The 12,681-nt window shown below is 39.7% G+C and overlaps 1 protein-coding gene across 1 annotated transcript in view; it reads left to right on the top strand.

Annotated features, from left to right (window-relative positions):
• Positions 1-1,164: 1,164 nt before the first annotated feature.
• EloC (elongin C) overlaps positions 1,165-12,681 on the top strand; it is a 30,602-nt gene continuing 19,085 nt past the window's right edge. The window contains exons 1-2 of the mRNA XM_067102616.1: positions 1,165-2,560; positions 9,652-9,875. Coding sequence (XP_066958717.1) covers positions 9,667-9,875 — 209 coding nt within the window. The 5' untranslated portion in view covers positions 1,165-2,560; positions 9,652-9,666. The remainder of the gene's footprint in view (positions 2,561-9,651; positions 9,876-12,681) is intronic.

A 12,681-nucleotide genomic window follows, 5' to 3' on the forward strand; every position in this document is an offset into this window, starting at 1 on the left:
ATTTTTCATATACATTGCTAAATACAAAAAATGACTTGAAAACTAAACAACTCGGCGAAAGTGATCATAGTCGTTGCAATACCGAGTTGCATATATAAATGAAAATAAAGTTAACCACAGAATAATTTTGTAAATGGAAGTTAAAAGATGAATTGCTTGATAAATAATGTTCTAAAGGATAAACTACAAGATCAGTCCTCAAATTCTAAAAGAAACATAGGCAATGTTCTGGTTTTTAGTACTTATGTGATCATTGCAAGGACATTGCTAGGAATTTCATTTTTTAGGGGGAGGGGCAGGGGCGTCATTTCAGATTTTTGTTGGGGGGGGGCGCAATGACGGTTGGCGAGCTCAGCGAGCCTAATCGGCTGGGTTTTTTTTATTTTGAGCTATTTTATGTGCTTTTTGAAGCACATAAAATAGATATAACAATGTGATGACACATTTGAATTTCGGTAGGAATGAAGGAAAACCGGCTGCTGTTACTTCTTGGGGCTTGTGTGGGGTTGAGGGGCGCATGTTGAGTCTTTGGGGGTTCCCCAGCCCCTCCCTAAATGAGTCTTTGGGGAGGGGGCCAAATATTCAGGGCTGATATGTATGAGGGCTTAATGCAAGGGTCTGCAGGAGCAGTAAATAAATTTTAGAATATATTATAATGAATTTAGCACTATAAGAATCAATAAACAATGTGTGTAATAAAATGGTAAAATAAATATAACAAAATATATCATTGAGGTCTCAGCATTTCCTGTACATTTTGCCAGGAATTAACCAGTGTAATACCTGTAAGCACACACACGTGTATATATATATATATATATATATATATATATATATATATATATATATATATATATATATATATATATATAATAAAAGGATCCATAGTAATACCCTTGTGTATAATGGCGAAATGTATTTGTAAAATTATTTACGGAGCTTGAAGCTTTCGTCCGCCGTTCTGTGGACTTGATCACTAAACTAAAAAGAGACATACAACGATGGTGTAGAAAGAGAAAAATAAATATAAACAAACTGAAACTGATAAACAAGGTCAAAATAAGCGAACAAGTTATTGGGTAGTATTGCTTCCTAGAATTCTAGGTGGTCTGCGAGGTGGGACAAAACGTTGGTCTGCTTCCTGAACGATATCTTGAGGGTCGTTAGTCGTTTGATCTGAAGAAGGCAGCTATCCACATTTCCAGATTGAAGTTCTTAATTTTGGTTCTTAATTTTGGCAAATCTCTTCACTAGTGGTCCTGTCAGTACTTTTATAAATAATTTTGCCTTTTTTTAAATCAATGGCATGATTCGAATCCCAAGTGTGCCTGGCCATGGCGCTTTAAACGTTACCCAAACAGCAGGCTGCAATGTGTTCCTGTTTCCTCTGGTCCAGGGAACGACCTCTTACTTCAGTATACAACATTTAAACAGGCGATCTTAGAAGGCTGGGAGAGTGTCGAACCCGAGCATCTTCAGTACTATATTTAATGTGCCGAATTCAATACAAGATTTACCGTGATAGCCTACTAGACAGTAAGTTGCATCTGAATAATCAAATCAACAAAATTGTGAAAGTGGCGTGGTATAACCTGATGAACATTTTTCTTATATACAGAAATGCTTAGACGAGCAGAGTGAATACTATCATACTCAACAAGAGAGCAAAGAGTTCCTACTTAGCGACTGCAACACCGGTGGAAACAGTTAATCGCTCTTGTAGAGTATGTGTTTGTTTTTCGAAATGTAGCCCTACAGAGCAGCTTCAAGTAAACATGTAAACAAAATTATACGTATTCACAAGACCGGACTGAGCTCCAATGGCTACCTATTGAAGCGAGAATTAAACTTAAAATGTTTTTTTACGCACATTGCGATAAACAATAATAAAACCAATCACGTAAAAGATCCCTTACAAAAAATATACCCCTGACAGCATGAATACTCACAGGAGCAGGGACATATAGAGATTCATGGTACCAAGATGCAACTCAAATGACTGGGAAAAATCTTTGTGCAGCCTTCTAGTTAAAAACAGTTTTGACACAGAAGAATAAATTGTTCATGAAAACTGTTAATCCCGCCGGATAAACTAAACGGGGGCGATTTTTGCACCCTTGTATCTGATGCAAAGATAGACCTGGATAGTTGGGAATTCACAGTCTTTTTGCCTACAAGATATTAGATTCAAGTATCTTGTTTTACCCCATACGTAAATAATGCAGTTAAAGCGCAACTTAATGTCTGCGAGACGATAAAACCAAGAGATGAAAACTGTAAGATCATGTACAAATTATTATTTATTAATATTTTCTAAAGGTATTTAGGGATCATAGAATTATGGGTCGGTTGATAAAGACAAATTATCGCCAATTTTTGTAAAAGAGGCGTTCAACTTTTCATGATGAGGTACATTACTAAATCGTCCAGTGTCTGTGTATGACACTGTATGTGTGATGTTCATATGTTTCGAGACTTCGATCACGCTGCTTCGGTCATCTGTTCGGAGCTCCGGGTCATGAAGAAGAAGCTGTTTACCTTTTGATTGGTATCACTTAAGGTGAGTTCATGATGATAGAATTCCCATTTTCGTTATTGCATCATTCGACTTTTGGTATTATAATTGGATTTTGTTAACGATGGAGCGTTGCAGCATGTATTTTGAACATGTGCGTAGAGATATGTTGCGTAGATTCAGAAAAAGCTTTGTCATCGAGGTTAGGGGCTACCCTATCCACGCTTTGGTGGGAAGGTTCTGCCATCGGCTAAGCCTTACAGAACGCAGAATTTGCCCAGATTTTTAAAGTATGTTTATGATCAAGAGTGATACGATTTTATAAGGCCCGACCGCCCTTCATTTTGGCTAGGTTATACGTAACACACCTAGGCTAGGCTCTTGCGGGCCAGGCCTGCCGTAGATGTAGGCTAGGCCAGGGATCGGCTAGTTAAGATTATAATGGACTATTTTAGAGAGCGAATGCAGAGAGAGGGGTCAAAGCTATTGTAGTCCCACAGGTCACCCCAAGTAGGTTGTGACCCCTCATTCTGCCCTTTGGATGATTTGGAAAATTAGGCTAAGGCCAGCTTTTAGAAGTTTTTCCAATAAAGGTGCAAAGTGCATTAGTAGATCTAAGTAGTAGCTCCGCGGCGGCAATTTCCTTCTAACTTAACTTTTTCTACAGTTTTTAGGTTGCTAATTATGGATTTACCTTCAATTTTTGTCGCAGAATTGTAATTAACAACAGAACTTCATCCAACAAGCCAGGGTTATGGGTGGGGTATACCTCTGGGACAGGGTGATTGGCTCCCCCACTTGTTACTAACCTACAATTTAGGGGACCCCTAGGGAAAGTGGGATTATGGGTGGAGTAGACCATGGTGGGTTAGAAGGCGACTAAACTTTACTGTAGACGGCATTACAGAGAAGAAAAACCCTTACACAAACACAGGAGGAACAAGATGACAAAGGTAGCTATTACAAAGACAAAAACTTTCACTACTGCGTCTGCTATTTCAAATGCTGCCACGCATGCCCACTCTTATAGGGGAGCCTTTGGTACACAGGCGGACTCCTTACTGAGGAAAAAGGGGGGGTTATGGTAGAATGTGTGGTCAGCCACCCTGCAAAGGGCAGTTACCATGGGCTTATGCGTATACCGATGGCCAAGTGTTGTTTGGAGAAGAAAAGGTAACAAATCACTACTAGCGAATATTTTATTCTATGTATTTCCATTGATCAAAAACAAGTGTTTCGGGGTATGCTCATTTTACCCGGATGATATGGGCAAACTTTGTTATGCAACACTGCCAGTTTGGGAGGTAGTGATTATTTGCTGTAGTTAGAGAGCAAAGGTAAAATAGTAAATATCAGGGAAAAATTTTTTTTAGCTTTTCTTGAGGAATTATTTTTCATAGTAAAACTGTATAATTACATCTCAAAATAAAGCTAAAGACCTGAAGTAGGCCATATGGTGGAGTATTGAAACTCAAGAATTCTTCAGAAATAAGACCATGTTTATTAAGTAAAAAGTTTAAAAAAGTAAACAATGAAAAAATGGACATGGGCTTACTTTTCACTGTGCCCCAAATTATCTGAAATAATTTTATTTGACAAAAATGGTCTTACTCAACCGTGTAAATTATTATTGGAATAGACTTTGTTTGCACTTATATTTTACTAGCATCAAAAGCAAAATCTTCCCATCCCCTCTTCGATGTAGTCTAACCTTTATCTGAAAATAAAAAACAAGCCCTACTAGGAAATAAATAAACAAAGGTATATATGACCTCATTTTATGATGTTCTCACACTGGAAAACAAAAACTTGTGATATGATTACATCACGTTTTGTTAGAACACGAGGGAAAAATAAACTTTCAAAGGTTGTTTTCTTTCCCCTGACAAACTTAAGCAAGTGTAGCCTAGGCTGGAACTGAAAACAAAACATCAATTTTTACCCTTGAAGAAATGAAATATCAATGCAGTGAATCCACTCAGTCTCTTCACATATTTTTTAACATACATGAAGCATATTAATTACACATTCAAACCTCTTTATTAACAAAGTAGCATTAAAAATAACACATGAACATTCATCACACGTCTGCAGATTTACATGAAGAAAAGGCTGCTTCCTTCTCGTCAAGAAGAAAATTGAAATGTGATTGGCTGGCTGTTGCCATAGAAACCTGTTAGCCAATGACACCTCTGTACTTCTGTTCTAAAAACACATCTCTACCAGATGTAAACATTAAGTAAAAAGCTGGCAGAAGTTGAATTGCCATGATCATAGCAATTTTACTTCGGTCGTTAGAGTATCGATTATGGCATTTTGGGGCATAAGGGTTAATGAGCAAATAAAATGAAGCACATTGATGTTTAGTGTTTTATTGCCTGTTTCTTCTCACAACAGTGCAAGACTCCCCAGACCAGCATGGTGGTGCTAACTTTCTCCAGACTCTTCAAATGTGTCCATCAGCCTATGCTTCCATCTCAGTCAGCACAAAATCATACTTTGAAACCACATTTGTTCTTGTGGAAATGTAGACATAACCTTTTTATAGAAGAGTATCCCTAGGGCAAGCTGGAAAGGTCATTGAACTTAATAACAAGGTCGTTAACTGTTAGTTGTGGGGATAAGTGGCATAATACCCCCCTCGTTTGTCTTATGCCACTGTTTAGTTTTTTCTTGGCTGCCATGAAGAGTGGATGTCTTACTACTCTTTTCCATGCCGTTGAATGGTTGTGGATGAGTAAATAGATTATGCCCTTTGGAGTAGGCATCCTTGTGGGTGCTTCTTGTCTCCTGTAATAGTTGACCCCACAGGTGCTGTACTTTTTGTAGGGAAGGGCAAGGACTCACTCTTCCTCTGGCAAGGAGTGTGTTGGTTGAGCTGCAAGTGGTAGAAGTTTGGTATGAGGAGGAAGGAAAGTAACATGCCTCCAGTGACTTTGCTGTATCCTTCTGGTTCATTTCTCTCTGTGTCCTCTATTCCTGTTCTTCTGTCTGCTGGTAATGCTGCCTCCCTTAAGTGGTGTAGTACTTGAGCTGTGAAGGAGTCTGGCTATGCTGTCTGTTCAGCCGATGATGCTGCTGTTGGATGTTGCACCACCAACAGTTGCCTCACCTTCACCTATCTGACCTCAACATTCCAGGTAAGACTAAGACATCTTCCTTGGACTACCTGTGAAAGGCTTGGCTAGCGTTGAACATTCCTAGTATTCCATCTCACCTTCACCAGCTTCTGTGTCAGAAGTTCCTTTGGCTGCTTCAAGCACCATGAAGCACTTGGGGGTGGGGGGAGCGTGTCACAGTAATGCTTCCAGTAGCTGATCCTTTAGTGGTTTTATATTTTTACCTGGAATGTCAAGATAAGATTAGGCTTGGGAGAGGAAAGGGAAGAAATGCTCTTGTTGTTCTTCCTTGTCATCAAGCTCATCCTTGTCCTCAGCTTCTCTTCCCCTGCACAGGAGGGAGAAGATAAATGGGAAATCAGAGCCCTCACTCAAGATGTCCTTGTGGACTACATGCATGTGAGTCTCCTTCAAATTGGGGCCGGGAGCTTAGGTTCTTGGTCACAGGCATGTGAATGTTGAGCCTCTGGCAGGGTGTGTGCTCCTGTACCTACGCACTTAGACAAGAGAGCTGCTCTTGCCTCATTCTAAGGTGACCTTTTGGGATCACTGCTAGATGAGTCAGAGCATTTTGTCCAGTCTCATGATTGTGTTCATGGTTGTTCAGGACAGCCCCTTCCCTCATGCCTCCAAAGAGACATACTGGAAAGGGCATGTGCAACCTGTTCTTTCGCCACATGCAAGGTCTTCAGACCATGTGTACTTTGGCAATGTGTAGGATCCCTCCTTCACCCTAGTTTCACCAGGACATGGGGGAGCCAGCTTCTACGCTTTTTCTTGTCAACCACCTTGGTTTATGTGTGCCTCCTAAGCCACCTGTCATAGTTAAATCAGAGAGGATTGCTGGAAGATGGGAATTTCTTTGCAGGAGTTCTGAATTCTCCACCTCCCAAAATGCATCTGCTCACAATTGCAGTGGAGGAAATTCAAAGTACACACCTGAGGGTGAGGGGGTCATGTCTTTCAGATGTGTAGGCTAAGGTTGATATCTGTAGGAAGAAGCCCGGTAGTACTTCGAGTGAGTGCCCTTCTCAGCTTGGGGAGGTGGTGGTGTTTGGACTGAGATTGCTTAGTACCTTGTGCCAACCTGTTCTCTGTTGGGCAAGAGGACTGCTCCTGGCTCTTCCACCTGCACTCATGGTCATGCAAGTTTGCTGGGTGCATTTATATACAGGTTGACCATCACTAATCCGGCAATCAGTAGTCCGGAACAATCAGTAATCCGGCACAAATTTCGGCTAGAGTAATTTCCAATGTTTCCGCACTAATTTTCAAATTTCCCGGATCGCTGCGCTAACTCGCTCGCCGGCCGCTTCGATTTGGTGGCGCAGTGTGCTGCATCAACAAACTGGTAGCCTAGCCTACATTATACTGAACTGTATTCACATATTAACAGTATTATACAAACATCAACATAACGAATGTGCATCTTTTTCATAGATCTTTTAAAAAGTTATGCTTTACTACATTGTTTTCAATTGTGTATATTCTCATATTGCTTTTGTATTATAAATTGCGATCAATGTTTTGTTTTGGAAATGATATCGCGGTGTTTATTTCGCCGCATTTAACAAGTTCAAAGCGCTTTTCTTGCTTCTAGTTAGCGTAAATGAATATGGATACTTTATTTATTTGGGACACGGATGTTTTTCGTTATACGAAGTGTTTTTAAGTCGAAATATAACTTAAATACGTTTCATTGTGAAATTAATTTAGCTATTTTTTTTTTTAATATATGACGTTCGCGGGAATCGTGGCTGGCTGTTTGGGGGCATGTTTGTTTTGTGCAAAAAAAAATCAAGATTCCATTCGCTACTTTCTCTTGATTTCATCATAACACGAGCTTTACGTACTTATCTTTTTTCGGCGTGAAAACAGTAGTAATTTGTATTCTTTCATGCCCAGTGGTTTTGATTAAAATACATTCTCTCCAGTTCTATTTACGGTCGAGTTTCATCCATGTTGCCGATGCACGATAATTTATAGTCATTAGCAGCTTGAACATTGTTTTCTCAGCTTCAGCTACAACTTACAGCTTTAAGTTACTGTAGCAGTATATTTCCCTGCCGATCTTTTCTCCAAAGCGAATAAGGGTATAGTGTAAAAATTATATCAGTTCTATTGTACAGTACTTAACGTCATTTGTAACATAAATACGGTAATTGTGTATTATCGTACGATGGTTGAAATACAAGCAAAACAGTTGTTATCCAATACGATTATTAGCAAAACAACAGTTTCCCGTTCAGATGTTTATGGCTGTACGCATTTATGCAAGAGTATAACATTACTAACAATACTTTTATCATTCTCTTTTACTTTTTTAACTAGCAGATGGAATAAAGAGATGGAGGAAAAGAAGTTATTCTATTGTAAGTTCGTCTCTCTCGCTGACTGACTGTACCTGCTGCCTGCGTCTGCGCGAATTCTAAACATATTTCCTAAATATTTTCGTACCGGTATTAATTGCTAACCCCATCGTAATCGTAAACTCGAAATATCGTAAGTCAAATTATCGTAACTCGAGCACTACCTGTATTTGATAATTGTCTTTTCTTTATTAACCAACTTGTACTGATTTATAGGATATTCTAATTCTAAGATGAAGGTGCTTAGCTACTGGATTTCGTGTATTCTAGCCTAATAAATGGCTAATCCGGCAAAATGGCTAATCCGGCACCCTCCAGGTCCCAATGGTGCCGGATTAGTGATGGTCAACCTATACATGGTTTGCAAGCAACAGAGTCTATCTCTTGCTGAGGAATACTTTTATACTAAAATGCTCTTCTTTGTATACTTGGGAAAAATACAAATTACCTTAAAATCTGTTATTTTATCATGAGAGGGTTAGATTTCTTATCGTCATTACTTGTTTTCCCATTGTGACAGGTTTTGTCGTGTTAATTGTATGGTGCAAGCATGTCTTGTCCTTCTTGTAGGACAAGACATGCACCGTACCATTAATAGGTTCTCTGATTATTTAAAGTCCTGACAAGGCATAAATTCTTGCCTTTTTGTTCTAAGGGGAAGTGTAATCTTCATAGAGACAATATTTGATTACAGTAAACCCCCCGTATTCGCGTTCTCATGATTCGTGGACTCGCGCATTCGCGGGTTTCTTTTTGGAACATATCTAGCCATTATTCGCGGAAAATTTGCCCATTCGCGGTATTTTTTACTGAAAAATATTCACTAATTACTGTATTTTCATATAATTTTCATGAATAAATGCACTTTTTGTGATAAAACTATTAAAATACTTAGGTATATGCATTTTTACAGGGTTTTTCTGTGTTTAAACTATCAAAATAGGCAGTTCTAAGTGTTTTTAGAGGGGTTTTAAGTATTCGCGGATTTTAGCTATTTGCGGGGGGGGGACGCATCCCCCGCGAATACGGGGGGTTCACTGTATGTTGAAGTAGGTGTAAATTTACAATTGAAGTTTTTTGGAAGTTGTGTGAGTTCATTGAAGTGTTTATATAAGGTACATAAGTTATATTTCAGTATATTTGTTCATAGTTTTAGTTCTTGGCCCATCTACTCTGTAGAAAAATTTTTTACTGGTACTTGTACAGCTTTAGTTCTCTGGAAAGCTCATTCAAGATGACATGGGCTACAATGATATTTGGCAAAGAAATTTGTCAAATAATAATGTAAAAATGCTCGTCTTCCATCCAAAGAATTTTGATATTTCACATTAGCTAACTTTTTTCTGCAAAATTTAGTTTCGTTCATTTTGGGTGCCAATAATATTCAGGGATGGTTAACCGTAGTGTCAGTTACAGGTTAAAGGGATTTGTTAGCTGCAGAATATACACAGGTAAGTGGTTTGTGTAAAAACATACTTAATGTTGGTTAAGTTGTTAATCCTAATCACTTTGTTTCTTTAGGTACTAAATGACAACATTGCAGTAAAGTACTGAAATGATTTTAGGCTACATTACCAAAGAACCCTTGGGTTCCTTTTCATTGGCTAACTCTCAGATAATGCATAATCATTAACTTTTTTTTCCATAGTAAAATTACTTCACAATGGGTGACGACAACAAGGATGAGGAGCGTGTGTATGGTGGCTGTGAAGGTCCAGATGCGATGTATGTCAAACTTATTTCTTCGGATGGACATGAGTTTATAGTCAAGAGAGACCATGCTTTAACCTCAGGAACTATCAAAGCCATGTTGTCTGGTCCAGGACAGTTTTCAGAAAATGAAACCAATGAAGTAAACTTTAGAGAAATTCCGTAAGTGAAGAACATTTTGCATCATTATTATGTTGTACAGATTAACTAATCTAGCTTTTTTTTGTGTAGTGCATGTCATGTGTAAAAGTAGGATATCATATGTTTTTCTCTTAAACAAACCATTGCCTTACACATAGGTTAGAAGTGGGCATATGTGATTATTTGATGAACAATTTTTATCTCTGCATTCCATTTAAATATAAAACTCGATTATTTTTAAAGTTCTCCCCGATTGCATTCTTGAAAACTGTGTGCTTACAATCAGAAGTGTTATTCAGCCTGCAGAGCTGCTGAATTGTTGAACCCAATAATATACAGTACCATTTGTATGACTGCACAAAAATCACTCTAAGTCTCTGCCTGGGCATTAGACTAGCCAGTGATCAGAGAGATGACACATGTGCCTCACTGTATTGTATTCTGACTTCTTTTTGCGCTGCAACGAAAGGTGATTGAATGCATTACACAATTTTGTGTATGTGGCAAGGCTTTCTAGCGTAAGCAGGTATGCAAGAGCTTGGCTTTTGAGGAGCTTTACACTTAGTGTTGCCAAATCAATTGTGTTAGTCCTTCAGAAGAAGGGTACCATTGTTGTTGCTGGTCATTGTTGGCTGCCAGGAGGATCACCAAGACATGGGACATAGTCTTGGAGGAGATGGTGATGTTGCTGTTCATCTGGATTCAGGAAATAAACCAGAGGCTGACAGATTACCTCAAGAAACTGGTTGGAGGATCAGATTATGAATGGATTTTTGCTGAAAGTCAAGGTGTTAATACTGTACTGTACAAGGGCTTGAGGAGCCAGTTGCCATGTTCTTTTTAAGGTTGACCACAATCTGATTTTGAAAGTGGTGACAAAGTGGCTGCCAGGAGGTTCCTGGAGATCATGAAGCAGTGGATTCATGACAGCAGTTCAGTAGTTACAGTGTCAGGCAAGACCGAACCTTAATAAGTGCTATGGTCTTTCCAGGACCATAGAACTTCTACACTGCTATCCAACTGTGAAATATAAAGGAGCACTGATTAATATGGGAACCCATATTCGAGGTATGAATAACAATTGCTTTCAGCCATAGCTGGTTGTTTTTTGAGCCCTTGAACTGTACACCTGGCGGAATAACATCCATAAGAAGTGTCTCCTCCTCACTGATAATTAAGTTCATCCTGAGACCATGGATGACTGGTGTCACAACAGTTACATGTTTTGTAGCACAACCTACCACCCTCTTGTAGCTCATGGACCAAGGGATCCTCTGACATTCAAGGCCTACTGTTGGTCCATTTTCCAGTGCTAGCCCCAATAGAATGGTCAAGGAATAATGGAGGAACTAAAATGCCAATGATGCAATTGACTTAGTGTATTCAGTACCCTCTCTTGGCTCAACTGGACAGGAAGACTGCCCAAGCTGCCACAAGCAGATAGCAGGGTAGGCTCTTCCTCTTGTGCTCCCCTAGAAGCAAACCTGGTTAAACTTGCGTAGTCTACTGACTTCACATTCCTGGTCTGTGGCCTCAGTGCGTCCAAGTAGTTGGGTCAGCTCTTCCTCACTAATTCCTTCTAAACAGACTGAGCAGAGCCCATGCAACCCTGCACATACCTGGACTAGGGACCATTATGTGCCAGTAGGCTCTTCCCCCTGTGCTTCCTTGGAATTACACCTGATTGAGCCAGCACAGCGTACAGTCAGTGCATTCTCGGCCCCTGGATTGGGTGCATGGAAGCAGGGAAGTTAGCTCTTCCTCTGGCAGAGCCCATGCAACCCTGCTTCTACTTGGTTTATAGACCTTAGCATGCAGGAAATGGGATAGGCATTTTCCCTATACTTCCCTTGAAGAATACTTGGGTGAGCCAGGCCTCTATTCCCCTGGTATTGTAGATTGCTCTCCCAATGTGTGGGATAAGTGGAATGATCTTCACCTCAGTTGCTCAGTGCATGCACAGTTACTCCTCACCAGGGCTTCTCTAGGCATCTGTGGTTGAGACAGTGCTACTTCTTCCCTCTTGCTAGTGTGTATAAAGTCTGTATGCATGTGGACCAGGGGTTTACTTGCAACCGACCTCCTTTTTAGAACTTATGAGTGCCAGGAGAGTCTGTGCTTATGCAATTGTGTTATCCAGGTCTAGTGGCGATTTGTTGCCGACCTTTACTTGCACTCTCGAGCGGCCATACTCAGGTTATGCATTTCCCGAAGCTCTTGTTGTTGAGTCATGCTGGGTTTTTTTCTAAAAGTGTGCACGCATTGCTTTCCTGTGTGTATACAAACAGGTTGTTTGTGCTACAGTTGTTTGGTGTGACACTTGAGAGATACTCTAGTTTATTTACTAATACTTGCATTCTAATGCATGTGAGCATATTTGCAGCAGTAGTTTGGTTTCATCACATGCAAAAATCTACAGATTTTCTACTAAGGTTTCAAGAGGTTAGCTTAAAATTATTATGTGAAAGTGTACGAGGTGATGGACCACAATTTGAGCTTTTACATCATAGTCATTCAGTTTTGGTGATCAGCATCATTTAGTCTGGTTGTTCATCTCCACAATCCAAAGGAGAATTGAAGGCTATTGATTTTTAAGCTCCATTGTGGGAGATTTTATTGCTTTTTTCAGGGAATTACAGTGCTTGCCTTACCAATTTTGGTGCATAGATCTCATGCATGGCTCTTTTGTAAGCCTAATGATCTTGGGGAAGATAATTAGGTCTTGCTTTTGAACCCGGTTGTCAATGTAGTTTTCTTTAGGGTCGACTCAGGAGGCAGACCAGTTGTTCTGAGTGTTGTGGTTTTGGTTGCAAGTGGTATATTAATC

Source organism: Macrobrachium rosenbergii, chromosome 59 (assembly GCF_040412425.1).
Source record: "Macrobrachium rosenbergii isolate ZJJX-2024 chromosome 59, ASM4041242v1, whole genome shotgun sequence".
In the NCBI taxonomy this organism is placed as follows: domain Eukaryota; kingdom Metazoa; phylum Arthropoda; class Malacostraca; order Decapoda; family Palaemonidae; genus Macrobrachium; species Macrobrachium rosenbergii.